At 41.2% G+C, this 17,771-nt stretch overlaps 1 protein-coding gene across 1 annotated transcript; it reads left to right on the forward strand.

The window, feature by feature from the left end:
* The first annotated feature begins 8,851 nt into the window (after positions 1 to 8,851).
* On the forward strand, positions 8,852 to 15,110 carry LOC122645080 (palmitoyl-acyl carrier protein thioesterase, chloroplastic-like). Its single transcript, XM_043838428.1, has 6 exons — positions 8,852 to 9,217; positions 10,720 to 10,853; positions 13,223 to 13,336; positions 13,480 to 13,657; positions 13,761 to 13,829; positions 14,848 to 15,110. Exons 1-6 carry the CDS (start codon positions 8,852 to 8,854, stop codon positions 15,070 to 15,072), a joined length of 1,086 nt encoding a protein of 361 aa, XP_043694363.1. The 3' UTR covers positions 15,073 to 15,110.
* The last annotated feature ends 2,661 nt before the right edge of the window (positions 15,111 to 17,771 follow it).

The following is a 17,771-nucleotide window of genomic DNA, read 5'->3' on the forward strand; positions in this document are numbered from 1 at the left end:
TCAGAGGCAGGATAGGAAAATGGATGATTGCCTTGACCAAGTTCTCGCTCTAGTATGTGCCCCAAAAGTTGGTCAAAGGTCAGGCACTGGCTGATTTTCTGGCTATGCATCCTTCTTTGGAGTTGGGAGAACCAAGCGTGAGCGAAGGGGTAAATGCTGTTGCGCTGGCGGCCTGGAAATTGTTCTTTGATAGGTTCAGGACTAGTGCCTCAGCAGGCGCGGGGATAGTATTGGTGTCCCCAGTTGGTGTTGAAACCCACCTTGCTTTCCAACTGTGCTTCCCATGCACAAACAACCAAGCTGAGTATGATGCCTTGATAATCGGCCTAAAAACCCTCAATGCACTCGAAGCCCGAAATGTAGAGGTTGTTGGCGATTCTCAATTGGCCATTAAGCATCTGGCCAAGGAATACTGTTGTGAGAGCCAGGCCCTGCCCCCATTTCTGTCGCTTGTCCAGCAATGCTTGGTCAAGTTCGATGATAGCTCGATCAATCACGTTCCTCGGTCAAAAAATAGCGTGTCAAATGGTCTCGCCCAAGCCGCATCTAGTGTCTCATTCTCGAAGGGAGAGATTGATAGGTTGTTTATTATCCTGAAGAAGGCGTTCTCATCCATCGTGGAAGAGGGAGCATTTGAGGTGGAGAACTTGGACGAAGTCCAGCCAGATTGGAGGTCTCTGGTCATCCATTATCTCCAAAATCCAAATGCTAGAGTTGATCGGAAGACAAGGTATCATGCATTGAACTATTTTCTACTGGGTAATGAGTTGTACAAGCGAGGTTAGGATGATCTCCTGCTGAAGTGCTTGGGGTTGAACGAGTCAATGCTCGTTATGGCCGAGGTTCACGAAGGGATTTGTGGATCCCATCCGGCCAGCATCCTGATGAAATGGTTGCTGAGGCGCCATGGCTATTACTGGCCAACCATCTTACAGGACTGCATCAAGTACGCAAAGGGGTGCCAAGCGTGTCAGAAGCATGCACCCATGCAAAATGTGCCAGCGATGCAGCTCCATCCCATCGTCAAGCCGTGGCCATTCAGGGGATGGGCCCTTAATTTGATTGGGAAGGTGACTCCCCCATCGGCCCAGGGGCATGTGTTTGTCATTGTGGCAGATGATTACTTCACCAAGTGGGTAGAAGCTGTGCCAATGTAGTCGGTCAGCCATGCTGATTTGATTAAATTTGTAAAGCGTGAATTGATACATCGATTTGGCCTTCCTGAGACCCTTACCTGTGACAATGGATCAGTCTTCTCTGGTGGGGAGGTGTTCCAGTTTGCACAAGAGTATGGCATAACAGTTACCTTTTCAACACCCTACTATGCACAGGGTAACGGTTAAGTGGAGGCAAGCAACAAGGTCATTAAGGCAAATTTGTCCAAGGTTATTGATGATAACCTAAGATCTTGGGCGGAGATGCTGTCAGATGTGTTGTGGGCTTTTAGGACTTCAAAGAAGACGGTGACAGGGACAACCCCCTATGCGCTGACTTTTGGGCATGATGCTATCCTACCTATGGAGGTAACTGTGAAGTCTATACGGGTGGCAAGACACTACAAGATATCTCCGAGTCAGTACAAGTACTCTATGATGGCCGAACTCGACGACCTGGACGAGGAGCGTCTCTTGGCTCTTGACTGGGTGCAGGCTTAGAAAGCCAAGGTAGCTAAGGCCTATAATAAAATGGTCAGACCCAAGGCGTTTGCTGAGTCTGATCTTATGTTGAAGGTTGTGTTGCCGGTCAGGCACAAGGACCCCAAGTTTGGGAAATGGTCACCCACCTGGGAAGGGCCGTTCATGGTGCATCAAGTTCTAAAAGGTGGGGCTTATCGCCTGAGAACAGTTGATGGACAAGTGCAGTTAAGACCACTGAACGGCAAGTATTTGAAAAGGTATCACCCAGCAATGTGGGAGGTTACAAAATGATAAAAACCAACTGTCGGTCACCAAAAAAAAAAAAAAAAGAGATTGTCCAAGCCGAGACACCTCGGCTACCACAAAATAACATGTATCAAGGGCTAGATCACCAAGGATCGGCCAGAGAAAAGGAAGAGTGTCCAATGGCATCAGGCAGAGTCTATCTTGCCCTCCAAGTCTTCCCGGATCTACTTCAACAACTTTTCAACCCTATTGATTTTCGACTGTGAAAATGCAACCTGGTGAGAGAGTTTTTCCTCTATCGACAGAATGATGCAGTATGTTTCTTTTTTAGCGATGACAGAGGAAATTCCAGAGGTCAGAGCGGCTTTGAACCTCGTCAGCCTCTCAGAGACAACCTTTATGTGATGCTCCAACTCAGCTAAGTTGTCTTTGAGATTGGCTTCTTCCTACTGGTACCCTCGCAGCTTGGCCGAGAGGGTCGTGAACAAGACCTTCTTTTCAGCCTTCAGCACTGAATTATCCCGTTCATCTTGCAGCGACTGGAACGCTGGGGGCAGGCTATGAACTATCAGACGAAGAAGCTCTGTGTAGCTAAGGGCTGCTGTACGCTGCTCATGAGTGGAGCTGGGGCTGGCAATGATTGTTTGCAGTGCGTCGATCATAGACTCGGCCTTGTTGTGGGTAAGCATCTGTTCCATGATCAGAAGGCTGTTTTCACCCATAGTCTGCCAGGCCACTGCAACTTCAAGGGTACCCGACGGTGTCAGTGCAACCTCTTCGGTGGTTGGAGCAACGGGGGAGCCTTTGGCAAGGAGGTCATACAGAGAGTCCAAACAATAGAGCAACGGGATCTTCTTCTCCTTCTTTCTACAAGAAAGTCTAAAGGTTAGAGGGGCCCCATTCATGCTGCTGAGTGTGAGGAAAGGACGATTGACGTACCTGAGAAGCAGGCTCTGGGGGAGGCGTGGCCTGGCCTTTTGTTTCCCCTTCTTGGATGGGGTGCAACACAGTCGATTGTTTCTCAGAAGTTGGAGCTATCTGCAGAACCACAGGTTCTTCTTTAACAGGCTTGTCAGGGATTGGTGCAGCAATGGCCAAAGGGGTAACGGCCTCAGGGGCAGCAGCAGTCCTGCTTGATGGCTGTAAGTCCAATTTCAGAGGGCTTTCTTCCTTAATACTCCCTACAGGAGGGGAAACGTAGGAGTCTATCTTGGCTGGAGATGCGTGGGAAGTGACTGGAAATGAGAGTTCTCGCGGCACGAGCTGACTTTTTTTACGGATTGATTCTGTCGGGGATGCAGAACTTGAATCTTGCTTGGATGGAGTAGACAATAGGACAACTGGCACGGCAGAGTCCTTGGGTGCACCAGACTTAAGAGTGGAGGAGGTGGACTTGCTTGAGCTTGATTGAGAAAGCCTGGACGATGAGGCTTTATCGGTCCCTTCACTCTGTTGTTTCTTCACACTTGATTAGCTTGGCTGGGGGGCAGGCCTGAGCTGTGATCGACGGGTCATCACAGTCTTTAAGGGGACATGGTCTTCGCTCTCACGGGTGCCTTCACTCTTGGCCTTCTTATTTTTGGCCATTTTTGGACGAACCCGTTTGGAGACCTACTGCTTCTTCTCTTTCATTTTTCCTTTTCTTTTCTTATTTTCTTCCTCCTCATTTGCGGAGTCCATGGTCATTACATCTGCAGTCAGAGACCGGTCAATGGGGGGCTGATGCATTCAAAGAAATCTCTCGAATTCAAAATTAACTATTAGATACAGTACCTTCACTGGGTGCCGGTCATTTCTTTGACGAAGGCAGCAATTTCAAACCCTTGGAGCCAAGTTGGTTGGATGTGGAAGATTGCCTCAGGTGTCGGCTTCATCCTCACTCGACCGATGGAAGTATTCAGACCACCATGCGTCAAAGCTCTCAGTGGTTACAGGTAGAGGAGAGAAGTAACACGGCTAGAAGGCTGAGAGAGCTAAGCCACCCAATAGGGACACATCAATAATCTGGTGGTAAGTCTTTAGGAGCTCTTGTCTAAGACCACCGTTTGACACAAAGAAAAAGCAAGGGATGGGAATGGCCTATGTGAGGCCGAACTGGTGGGTTAGAAATTGGTGTAGGGCTCTATGCTGCACATGTTGTTCATAGTGTGCTCAAGAAACACCCCGTAGTGAAGGTCTCGACAGGTCAGGTAAGAGCCCCAAAGATCTCCATGGGCGGCTGGGTTAGCAATTGCATCATCGAGCCAGTCGGGTAAACTATTCGAAGAATGGAACGGAGTGAAAGCGGTCGAGGGCCGGTCATCCTTGAGATGGAAGAAGAAATTAAAGCACTCTATAGTAGAGCGTAGCGGCGGTGGCCAAAGTAACTTGAAACCAATGACTGGGAACTCGGCAGCCAGGGGGGCTAGACTGAATTCAGGGAAGTAGGCATTCAACCACAGCTGCAAGTCCCAGAAGGGGCCCCCGCCATGAGCGAAGCCGGACTCAACCAGATCGTTGCAACCCCTGTATAGAGCGGAGAGAACAAACACTGCGAGATTGATAGAACGGGCAGCAGCCAAAGCATTGGCAAGGCCGAGACACGCTTTAGTGATCTTATCTGCCGGGGTACAGATAAGGCAGCGACAGATCCAAGACAACAGAAAAGCGACGTATTCTTGCCTGCTTACAGGACCACTTTGCTTCTAGCAGAGAGACAGATAGGAGGTGTAGCTGGCATTCTAAGTAAGATTCAGGTCCTAACCAATCCGGGAATAGTCAGAGTTACCATTGATCTCTTCACTGACCAACTTCAGGCCCAGTAGTGCGCCAATATCAAGGAGGGTTGGCCCCATCATCTCAAAGCTAAAATGAAAGCAGTTGGTTGAGCGGGACCAGAAATGGAGGGCGGCATGGAGAAAATCGACGTCGTAAGGATTGTATGCGGTGGACATTTGGATGACATCGTAGATGCCAAGTTTCTCCCAATCCTCCTTCTTAGCAATAGACATCCTTCTTACCCACTTGTCCCATTCAGGATAGTTGCCAACCTAATGCCGCTTCACGGCACTAGGTTTATACTTGAAGTTTGGGATGCCTTTGCGAAACAGAAAGCGTTCGGTCGGATGAGCAGGAAAGTCCTTGAGGGACTGAGTAGCAGAGGGGTCCTCAAAGGAATGGCAAGGCAAATGGGTTGGAAGGTGTTGCAAAGTGGAGATGAGAGGTTGTCACGCAATCAGGCGGGGTTGAGGGTTTAAGAAGGGTTCTCGCCTTTTTTGAAACTCAAAGAGGAATTATGACTACCTTGGGAAACAGAGAGGATAACCCAAAAGGCGCGAGTGTCGGAATGGGATTGGACCACGTGTCCGTAAATAGCGACCCTTCAACAGCCGCAGTCATGTCATATTATGGTATGCCAGGAAGATATTTTGAGCAAAAATTGGGACGGGCACGAGTTTCGAGGGCTCCCCTAATCGACCTCCTAACTCATGGGGGGCATTATTTACACCCAGTTTGTGCTCACGCCATCATGGTCGAGAGAGGGGCCTCGGTCGAAGGACAGCTTGGCCAGGAGAGTGACCGATCGTGCTCTGACATCTTCGATCAGGAGTCATTTCATCGGCCAGGAAGAAGTGGTGGCCTGAACGTGGCTGGACTATGGCCGATAATCAAGGGAACCGTCTCCGACGGTTACACTCAGTATAAACAAGCAGGAGGCGTGGAGAAGAGGCATCAATTAAACACATAACAAACCTGCAGTTTTGTCTATCTTTCCTTTTCTTGCATTTTCTTTCCTTTACTTCCAAGATGGTGTGAACTTAAGGTTTTCTTTCGCTTTATGCACCCTTTTGTTTTGCACTATAGATTATTCACATCAAGTAATCCAAGTGCAATTCTCTCCCAGTGTTTGGGACATTTGTTGTTCTGCTATCCTTGAGAAGTCCTCGAATTATCGGGGCACGAGTAGAACCCTAGATAGCCACATTCGGTCAGTGTCTCATTATAGATTTGACCATACTGCACCGATTGCAGGAAATTTAGCATAACAGAATGGGATCCCATTCACCGGGGGGCGGGTGAGGGCGAGAATGGGTATTAGGAGGGTGTTTTTGTACATACAAAAACCCTAGGAGTTGTTTGTGAACCCTAAGAGGGTGGGTGAACCATTCTCAATGGGTAGAGGAAAACTTTGTCCATAAACAATTTACATTCACTTCATAAAATACATTCAAAGCATTTCCATTAAAACATAAGGCATGACATTTCAAAATATTAATCCATTTTCCATTCTTGACAGTTTTAGGCAAAAAAACATTGAAGATAAGCAGCTAGATGTGCAGGTGCAACGAGTGATGCATTTCGTAAGACCTGTCGATCACGTTATAACCCTATCAAACCCAAAACATACAAAAATTGCCACCTTATCGAAACAACAGGTGGCACGTCCCATTCCATTCATCCTACGTGCATGCATACAAGGCAATCTGCTTTCTAAGCAAAGCATCTCACCCGAAGGCAAGAATTCCATTCATCCCAAACAAGCGAGGTAATCGGCCGGTCAAGCCAAGCATCTCACCCAAAAGCGAGAAACCATCAAAAGTGCAACATCCAACAACTAACCCCTATAGGAAAGGACGTGGAGGTCGACCGGCAATGCATGAAATATACCAAGTTAGGTTTTTATTTCATTTCAAGATGTTTAAAAAATAAGGAGAGATATAGAGAGAGAGAAACCCCTAAGCACCCTCTCAAAGAGGAGAAGAAGGAGAAAGAAAAAAAGGGATGGAAGCTTGAGAAACATTGTATGATCGAGGGGAAAGGTACCTTGGGTCAAAGAGGATCGATAGCAAGTTTCAAAGAGGGTTCAAAGAGGTAACCCTAAGCCCCCTCTCGATTTATGTAGGGTTTTTAGTATGGTTTGATGGCTTGGGTAGTATCCTAGTAGTGGTAGTGAGGTATTAAAATGAGTAATTAGGGTAAGAGGGAAGTGATTCCCATGAAATTCTTGGGGAAAAATATTTGTCGGTCGACCAGCCTGACCTGATGGTCGACTAGTTATGCCTAGAATGCCCAAGTAGGGCTACATAAATAGACTTGTTAAGTGGGTATCTTACCCACTATTCCAGAGTATAAAAGATAAGTTTATGTCTATAAAATATCGTATAGGGGTCCAGTTTGATCCAAATGTGACAGAGAACCGATAGATACACTATTTGAGGATAGTAGAGATATAATAGTACAGTAGAGACATAGAGAAGTGAGGAGAATTCTATCATATCATTGCATGTTTTTCCCAGTAGTTATAAGTATATCATTTCCTCTAAGATTATGAATGCTATTATTGAATGAAATGCTATTTTGTGAATTGTACAAGCAAGATGAAGAATGATAAGTTAAGTAAATAGTAATGAATAAAAAATAACTGAAACTGAATATTTTATCAATGTCTAGTTTAACAAAAGGAAATGGGAGGGAAAATGGTCCCTTAATATCCAGTTCACCAGCTGCGAGAGGATAATAGGGATTCTATCAATATCCAGATCACCCTAGAGTTGAATTAGATAATATGGACTAGAAGTAGAGGTTAGCAAAGAAAGTAAAGGAGCATTAGAGGCTCAAGAAAAGAAAGTCAAGTATAAAAAAGCATAGCAAACACTCTGTGACTGGTGACCCTTTCGAGTAGAGGTTTAGGTATTGGATGAGGCACAAAGATTAGGGCATGGTCTTCCCGGACGTTTTGGCGAATGGCTAGAGTGGAGACTAGTCTCCCCCGACGCTTTGACGACCGGCCAAGATGGAGATCATGTACCTTCTGAGATAATTGATGTCTCACAGGTCCCCAGAGTTACAGATTATCGTATGCTCACACTTATACAGCTTACCGGTAGTTCATACACATGACCTAATTAGTCAAAGAAAGAGAAGAAAAGATAAATGATGTGCATCATGCATGCCAGTAAATGTATGATCAAATATAGTATTCCAAATTTGATAGATTATGATAGTAGCATGTTCATAGCATGATTTGTTACATTCATGAGCATGATATGAACTGCATTCTTTCTCACAGAGCTAGTTTAGCTCACCTTATAATTTATGAATGTTTTACAAAGCATGCACACGTTGAGTGCTAGAGAGAGAGAGAGAGAGAGAGAGAGAGAGATTTTGATGTTTGATGTACTATGAGATAAATATATTGAGAAATATTACTTGACGTAATTAACAGAAGATAGTAGAGATGTAACCAATAATGTGATAGTATTCTGATACAATATACAAATAGATGTTGAAAGTGCAATGGGTGATTCTAGTGTTTTATAGAAATGTTTATAGTTTTATCATTGTGATATTTTAATGTCTCTGATATAATTATAGTTTTCGCATCCTGAAGATAATAGAAATAAAAAACCAATTGTTATTTAACGACGGCCTTTGACCCATATCTTCTATCCGGATTTGGGGGCATTACAAATAACTCATAATTAAACACTAATGATAGTATTGATGTGTGATTGTATAAACAAACATGAGATATGGATAATAATCCTAATGGACCGTTAATGTGACAAAGAATCCACACATACTTATTATACATAATGATTTCATGTACGACACCAAAAAAATCAAACAAGTACAAAGAACATTTTTTATTTTTTCTTAGGGTAAAAAAGTACAAAGAACAGATTGAAGAGTGAGAATACAAATTCGTGGAAAGACTTTCTTATGGTCAAATAATTTTTAATCTTGTTTTTTACTCTTACTACACATTTGACCACCTACCCATCTCCTTTTTCGGTGAACCTTCAGAGCAACCGAGGCAGATGGTTCTATAAAAGCCGCTGGAAGTAACAAGAATTTTGTCGAACACAATACACTTTGAACTTGTTGAAAGTTCTGTGGCTTGTTTTTCCTTCCTTTCTCCATTTTGATTTGCAAAATTGTTAAAATAGAAGTGTTTTAGTTAAGCTTTTAACACAGTTACATCAATTATGGCTGCCACTGTCGGTGGTATCACATTGCTTGTTCCATTTCCGACATCTACTCCGGCAAAGAGAACTACAAGAATGATGCTTGGAAGAAAATCTGATTCTTCTTCTTCTTCTTCTTCTAATGGTGTTTCACCAGTTAAGGCAAATGGGGTTGGGACAATCTTGAAGATGGCAACAGAGAAGCAGTGGAAGCTACTTGACAGAAGGGAGAGGGAAGATGATCAGCACGTTATGATTGGAGACCCATTTGGTCTTGGTGAGGTTGTGAAGGACATGCGTATTTTCTGTGAGAACTTCACAATCAGATCTTATGATATGGGTCCTAATCGCACGGCATCCATAGAGACTTTGATGAATCTTTTACAGGTTTGATTTAGAATTCATATTATTAACACGTTTTCACCTTTCCCACACGAGCACACAAGGGGTATGGGTCCTCTTGATAGAGGAGCTCTCTCACAGATCTTTATCCTCTCAAGTCTGGTGTATCGCCCGGTGCATCTAAAAGGTGCATCAGACGGTGTGCATGCACTTGGGGGGCACTTTAAGGTACAATACCCGATGCACCTTTTAGCTGCACCAGACCAGTCTTGAGGTGATAAAAATCCGCTATCTGAGTCGCTTTACTATTCATGTCAGCCATAGACAGATAACGGTAGAGCTAGAAAAACATAATTTTTATCTTCTGTTGTAACTGGAGTGCTGCTATGCGCATCGTGTAGCGCAGCAGTGGCCATGTGTGCATAGTGGGCAACACTGTGCACACATGACCGTTGCTACGCCGCATGATGCGCACAATAGCGCTCTAGTTACAGCAGCGGATTAAGGTCCAAAAAAACAACTATAGATTTTGTTATCAATTTTTTGCTGATAAGATTTTTTGATAAATTTAAAATTGAAATTTGACCATTGAGAGTCTTGGTCTATAGTTGTAGGCTTGTAGCATAGATTGGCTGATGTTATCTATAGGCATCGTTAGTTTAACGGACAAAAAGGAGTTCAGATCAGCTATGCACCTGTCCATGGGGCATGGGTCCCACACCCTAGAGGCAAGTCCCACATCCCATGGAAGGTTCAGATCTATCCCCACCCGTTCCCATGTGGGTAGCAGATCTAAACTCTTCTGGATCAACTACCCACATGAGAACGGGTGGGGACAAATCTGCCCTCTCCATAGGGGTGTGAGACCTGCCTTTAAAGTGTGGGATCCATACCCAATGGAGGGGTCAGATCTGTCCCCACCCGTCCCCATGTGGGTAGCTGATCCGGATTCGATAAAAAGGGATGGAAAAATATATGACATGGGCCCTAACTATGAAAGGAGTGAAAAAACAGCAAAGCCGAAGGAAAACAATCTATTATAAAGTGGTGGGAAACGATATGACATGTGCCGCAAACCGTAGGACTTTGTAGCGTAGGGAGGGTGCATTGAAAAAATTTAGGAGCATGTCTTTAGACAAAGTACTATAATTAATAAATGTTGTCTCCTTGATTCCCTACCTATGCAAAGAAACAAGTGGACTTTTTGATGTTTTATGGAAAATATCAAAATTATTCTATCGATTTTTTCCTATCCCAATTTTACCCGCCAAACAAATGGGGTCTTATTTTTTTCCCATTCATTATGTTTCACTTGAGTGAAATCTGATGATCTAGGGCTTGCCCTGCTGTTTGACACTTCACTCTTGGGATAGTGTTTCAGGGACTTAATGAGTGAATCAAGTTAAATGATATCTTTTGTAATTTTAGCTATTTCCTCTACTCATTCTTAGGAAGAAAACTGATTTAATAATATATACAATTTATTTTTAGGTTGATTATGTTCTAATCAATATTAATTATTCCTTCTTGATGGTACTAATGTGCAGGAAACGGCTCTAAATAATATTAAAAATATGGGGATTTTGAAAGATGGATTGGGTTCAACACCAGAGATGAGTGGAAGGAGCCTTATATGGGTGCTCTCTAAGATGCATGTTGTCGTGGATCACTACCCTTCTTGGTAAGCCACCCCCAAAACACTTTTTTATGAATATGAATTTTCTTGTTGACATCCATCAAGGTGTTAAATAATTTCTAATTTTATTATTTTGTTTTTTAATATTACTTTTATCCTTTTAATATTACATGCAAATTTTTTTTCTGATACAATATAGATAAGTTTTTCAATAAGGGAAAAATGATTATTTCACATGTTTATTCGAAATATATACATGACAATGATGTCTTTGAGACCCATTCACCGTGGGACAGGAGAGAATTGGAAAGGATATCAGAAAGATACTTTGGAACATACCAAAACCCTAGAAAGAATTTATGAACCCTAGGATCGATGGTGGGTGAACTATCTTCCATGGGTGAAGAAAAACTTAGTCCTCACATAATAATATAACTTTAAGTCTTTGGAACCTAATGTGATATATTACTATAAAAAATATCAAATTTCAAAGAGAAACCATGGTGGAAGATAATTCCTGCTTCTTCGGTCCATGCACTACCAACAAAGTCTACTGCTTTGCCGTAACATTCTTGAGTAGTGGGGAAGGAAGAGTGGAAGACCAATATCTATTTCAATTACTAAATAAATCAATTTCAATGAACCAATGACTTTTCAGAATTGAAGCTAAAGTTCATGTCTCAATGACATTGCTTTCACTAAGGTTGGCTAATCTCTGAATGCTAATTGTTTTTTCCACATTAAAACAAAGTGATATATTTAAAAATTTGATGTCACAAGCAAGGTTTAAGAGATGGAATAGGAATTGGTCCTAAGAACCTTATAATTGGTCCTTGGATCACAGTGATTCTAAGAATTTTAGGTATGAACAGGTCATATAGAATTGACCAGAGTCAGGATCTGTGAATCTATTAATTCTGATCAAATCTTGAAACCATGGTAACATTTTATATTGACCTGGTCATGTTTAGGGTGATCTATCAAATCCTTTTTTTTAAGGGAAAAAAATTATTTGGGATTCAAAAGTTTTCAAGCTACTAGTAATTGATTTTTATTGGAGTATTGGGTAGAATCTAAGGAATATCGAATTCGTTATAGTATCTTTCAAGTTTCTGGATAAAAAGTGTTGTTAATTTAAAGGGAAAATCTTCTTTGTGCAGAGGGCGTAGATTGCGGCCAGACATATGGGGATGGGAAAAATGATCACCCCACCCCTTGAATGGTGGAAATGTCGCCCTCATGTATTTGAGCGCAACCTGAGTTGTGACACAAAAAACATCAACACTAATTTAAAAATATAAGTCAAATACATAGTATAATGTGTTTTTTCACCAAAAACCTGGGGAACTCTATTAATACCCAATAAAAAAAATAGTGAAAGTTAGATTATTTTTAAATTCTGGGCATGTGATGATAAATTAGTCTTTAGTGGATTGCAAATAAGACATAAGAATGACATCACTCTATCTATGTCATGATTAGGGGTGTAAATGAATAGCCAAAATTCGTTTCTGTATCCGTTTAGCATTATTCGAATCCGCCCAAAAATTAAACGGATGCGGATATGAATGGCTATAGCTATCCAAAAAGCTATATTTACATGTAAACGGATAAAATATCCGATCCATATCTGTGTCTGTATCCGTTTAGCACTATTCGAATCTGTCCGATAGCTAATCGAATGCAAATGCGGATATAGCACTATCCGAGCCGAATCCGATCCGTTTACAGCCCTAGTCATGATGGATTAGTCGTATGAAGTCATCATTTTGTTATTATCGGATTTTCCTTCCAATTCAATTGACGAAAAATGTTCACATGTGGTCCAGCCTCCATGTTGACCGGATTTTCCTCTCAATTCCTGTTCGTTTCCATGTAAATGGGAAATTTACATTAAAATATTATTTTTTGGGAAGAGCTTGCTTCCTGGTAGCATGGCCATGCAGCAGCACGGGCCAATGAGAGCACATGCGCATGGGTATCAATATAGATGTAATTTTTAATCTAATAGGAGACATGGTAATTATTTTGTACGTTTCTATGTTTTGGCACAAGTTCCACGTGACAAGGCAGGGTTCTTTTACCTATTATCGTTTTTACATACATGTTATCTAAAATTTTCCATGTAAGTGCTTCTTACCAAGAAACGATTAAATTCTTAACAAGAAGAAAGGAAAAGTAGTTGGGTTTAGTTTCAAACAAGAATGGTAGGTGGGATTTTTATACCAATTTTTTTTTATTATCGTATTTATATTTATTTACTTATTTATTTTTTTGATGTTTAATGACACATGACTAATCCAAACCATGTCAACGGTATATCTATCAAAATCATTTGATCAATTTTCCCTAGTCTAAATGAATTAATTGATGTTGATAGATAACATTTATTCTATTTTTGAATTTGCTTGTAGGGGTGACGATGTTCAAGTAGATAATTGGTTGATCCCATCTAACAAGAATGGCCAGGGTACTGAATGGATCATTCGTGATAGCCAGACCTGTAGAACTCTCACACGAGCTACTAGGTTTGGAATACTAGTAATTTTATCTCAATTAATAAATTTACCTGTTTTGTAATTAATTTTCTTATCTCGTAGATCTAAATAATTTCTTATTTTAAAATCAAGTGGCTTAATTTAGTTGATCATATTTGTTATTTAACCTGCAGTGTGTTCGTGATGATGAATAAAAAAACAAGAAAACTATCGAAAATGCCAGAGGAGGTCAAAAGAGAAATGGAAACTCATTACATAGACTATCTTCCTACTCCTATTGCAGATGAGGATAGCAATAGAATAGTAAAGTTTGATTACAATAATATGGATTATGTTCGAACCGGTTTAACAGTAAGTATATATATCAGATTATTTTGATATCATTATATTTACAGCTTTGGTTTTTTTACTAATTACTTTTCTAATAATGACTTTTTAAACTCCTAATCTGCAGCCTCGTTGGAGTGATTTGGATGCCAATCAACACGTGAACAATGTGAAATACATTGGGTTGATGCTTGAGGTTAAATTCTTTCTTTTGCAGATTTGTTTGGTTTTGGTTTTTGTTTTTTGTTTTTTGTTTTTTGTTTTTTATGTTTTTTTTTATTTTTATTTTTTTTAACTTAAGATGGTGTAACCAGGGTTTTAAGAATCGGAATTGGATCAGTGAATCCTTCGATTCGGATCAGAATTGGCTATGATCAATCCGATACGGTCGATTCACACCCAAACCCAAGAAATTCCCTATTTTTGGATCTGAGGATCGATTCTAGGGTTCTTGAGTACCTATTCAAGCATAGTCCAATCCGATCCGGATCCAAATCACCAATGACTGATTCAGTGTTTCAAAACCCTGGGTGCAACTCTAGCCAGGCTGGGCACCGTTTGGATTTTTTTTTGTTTTTTTGGATTGTTAATGAGGCCAAGGCTTGATGTGGTTCAAATTTAGACCTAAGTTGTGTAGAAATAAATACTTATAACCATGCAAAATTCTGGATTGGCAAGATTGCCTCAGATTACTGAGAATGAACCACCGCTATAAATTTATAACAAAAAAAAAAATTAAAAAATTTTTCTCAATACCCAAATCCTTATACAACCTCTATGATACCCATTCAAAGTAGGGCTATTTTTTTTTTTTTTGGGCCTGATTTTGAATTTTCAAGCCGGGCTTTAATACCACTTGTTAGAGAATTTATAGGATAGAATTCATCCTCAGAAGGTAGTCTTTAAGGAAAAGGTATCCAAATCCTTAAAAACCCCTATATTATCCATTCATATTCGATGTGTGACTATTTTATTTTTTTTACTTTATCCTGGACTTCCCAACCCTACCACCCCCGAACCCCCACCATAGACCTTTTGGAATACAAGAAATCAAACCCCGAACAAGTTTTACCCATTAATCTATCTACTACTTGCCCATTAGGCCTTAACAAATCCTCTTTGTGATGATGTGGTTCAAATTCTTCTTAGGGTTTCTTATGAAGTTTTATTTGGCATATATTAATGAATATAAGATGATGATGGTGATATTGCAGAGTGTTCCCATTTCAATCTTGGAGGGCCATGAGATTTCTGAGGTCAATGTAGAGTACAGAAGGGAATGTGGGATGGATGATGCATTGCAGTCCCTGACTTCTGTTTGTAGTCAAGAAGCAAGTGCTGGAGGAGGAGGAGCAGGTCATCATGAGTGTTTACACTTACTGCGTTCTGAGAATGGAGCTGTGGTTGCTAGAGGGAGGACCAAGTGGAGACCCAAATAGAATATTCAAACAATTAAGGCCTAAAGTGTGGGAGATAATAACAATTAACAACTCTGTTTTAATTTCCTATTTTGTTGCTCTTTTGATGTCTAAAGATAAATGGATAATTTGTATGTATATCAGACAGATGTTTGGGAAGCAATAATATCAAAGTTATGAACCTTTTTACTTTGAAGAGTTTCAAGTTAGATATTTCAATTTGGATCTTCTGCTGCCGCCTGCCTGTGAGAGGTTCCCGTGTCGCCAGCGAGCAGCCTCTCACAGGCAGGGCGTGGATCTCACCTGGGCAGGGTGCTCGAGCAGTGGGTAGAGCTGTCATTTCACCCCTGCCTGTATGAGGCTGCACGCCGGCTGCATGAGCAGCTGAGGATCCGAATCCTAGATATTTACTTGGGTTTTTGCTAGAGTCTTGGGCTGGGCCTGCAGCCCAAGCCTGCCCATGTATTAAGTAGGCAGCATTTCCCAGCCCAACCCATTTATAATTAATACATCAGGATCACCTGCACAGAAATTAATATGGAAAAATAAAAGATTAGCTTGATTTTTGGTCTTTAGTTTCATGCATGGTAGGAGAATTGATAAAGGGAATAGAGATCATACTGATTTGAATGAAGTGAAAAAAAACACGATCTTTGTTGTCTAATAGAACAAAGACTAATACCCCCCCAAAAGTCGGTTAACCTTATGGGATTGGTGTGTGGTTTGTGTGATTACACTTTCTTAAAAAAAAAAACAAAGACTAATACCATAATGAGTCAATTAAAATCAAATCCATCAGGAATTTGAGTGGGATTATGTTTTAATACCGAGATATAGTTTTTTGTTAAATATTGATAATCTTATCTGTTACTGTTGATGGCATTGCCAAAGGTGGGGCTGATAAGATTTTTTTTGTCTCTGAATTCGTCTAGGAATGCTTGGATGTTAACCTTGTAATATTTATTTATTTTTTTTAATACTTGCTGACCTTTAGCAAAAAAATAAATAAAAAAACAGTTAAGATCAAATCTATTTATCAAGGGAAATTATCAACAACACCCCCTCTGATAGCCCATCAAATTAATGTCACCCCACTAAGCACCAAAATTTCAATTCTAGCCCAAAAACTAACGGAAAAAACATTGTAACTGTTAATTACTGATGTCATCATGTTAGTATTTTTGTAAAGACATATTTGCCCTTGTTTTATTCAATACCTTTATTTTTTTATTCCTTTTTCTTTCCTTCTTCTCCTTCTGCTGTTTTTTCCCACACATCACATTGCCTTGCTGCCACTACAGCCGCCGCTACCATCACCACCCCCTGTCCCCTCCAACCCTCCTTCTCTCGCGCCCTTGCAACCCCGCCACATCCCTCTCCAGTCTCCCCGTCCCCACATTGGACAAATCCAACTCTTCAATCATCTTCTTCAGATCCAATTTCTCACTAGAATCCATTGTTCATTTGGGTTTGAAACCCTAATCCAGCAGAAGACCCTTGGAAGCCATTGTTCATCTGGTTTGAAACCCTAATCCATTACCTCCAAGGCCAACACAAGAACCATGGCCATGGCCATTTAGCCCTGCTAACATGGCATTGATGTCATTTCCCTTATCAAGAAAGCATTCCTCAAATCCTCAAGAACCTTCACAGTATCAACCCCTTTCGTGTTCAACTCAATGAACTCATTCAACCAGGATACTGGGAAAGGAGATGCAAAAGAAAGGAATCAGGGTTAGGAACCCAAAATAGTGACGGAAGAGAATCTCAACCAAGATTCTAGAAATGGAGAAGAAACAAAAGAACATAGGGATCCAAAACTCAAGAGAGAAACAGAGAGTCTTATCCGAGACCTTAAGATTGGAGATGAAACAGAAGGGAAGCAAGATCACGAACCTAAAAGAGAAATAGAGGAGACTCTCAATTAAGATTTTAGGAAAGGAGATGAAACAAAAGAAAATGGGGATCCAAAACCGAAGAGAGAAACAAAGATTCTCATTGAAGATCCTAGGATTGAAGATGAAACAGAAGGGAGTCAAGATCAAAAACCTAAAAGAGAAACAGAGAATGATCTCAACCAAAATTTAAACAGCAGAGCTGAAGAAACAGAATCATTGTGGATATGAATTTATGAATAAGACATGGACAGACGACAGGTTTGTTTTGTAATTGGAATGTAAGAATTGGAGGAAGTTTTTCCCACCACTTTCTGATCTTCTTAGAACTATAGTGTCTTACACAGTGACTTGTGCTCAGGATGTAAAAAATTGTGCACAATGGTATTGTTGCGTGTGAAAACCTCCGTCAGGCAGTTTACCTAAGGATGGGCCTGCAAAAACCGATTTAGCACAAGAGAGCCGGTGTGACTCCAGCCAAGGACTCTCTGATGCTTAAGTCAGGTCTCCAAAGCAACAACGGTTCAACTAAATGAAAGTGAGATGAGCGTTTAAGCTCTATACCTGAGTACTTATAGAGCGAGGATAGGGCAGTGGAGAAGAGTCCTCGTATGGGAACTATTTTCAGTAGGAGTCTTCAAAGGTGGAGTCGTATTCGGAAGGGGACTCTTCGCTTGGCAAGAGTCTTTATTGAATGCAATACGATCCCATCTTTGGATAGCAATCTGATCCAGCTGAGCTGGCGTATCCCGCGAATGTCGGTGTGCCTGACGTGGCTCCATGACCTGTAATATGAGAGCTCGGCTCTGTGTTCTTACCCCATGG

This window comes from Telopea speciosissima, chromosome 11 (genome assembly GCF_018873765.1).
Source record: "Telopea speciosissima isolate NSW1024214 ecotype Mountain lineage chromosome 11, Tspe_v1, whole genome shotgun sequence".
Lineage (NCBI taxonomy): Eukaryota > Viridiplantae > Streptophyta > Magnoliopsida > Proteales > Proteaceae > Telopea > Telopea speciosissima.

What these genes read in the sequence shown, in the direction of transcription:
- LOC122645080 (XM_043838428.1), top strand. Translation starts at nt 8,852, where the DNA reads ATGGCTGCCACTGTCGGTGGTATCACATTGCTTGTTCCATTTCCGACA. An exon ending in CTTTGATGAATCTTTTACAG is followed by an intron (nt 9,218 to 10,719) that starts GTTTGATTTAGA and finishes ACTAATGTGCAG; the next exon opens with GAAACGGCTCTAAATAATAT. An exon ending in ACATTGGGTTGATGCTTGAG is followed by an intron (nt 13,830 to 14,847) that starts GTTAAATTCTTT and finishes GTGATATTGCAG; the next exon opens with AGTGTTCCCATTTCAATCTT.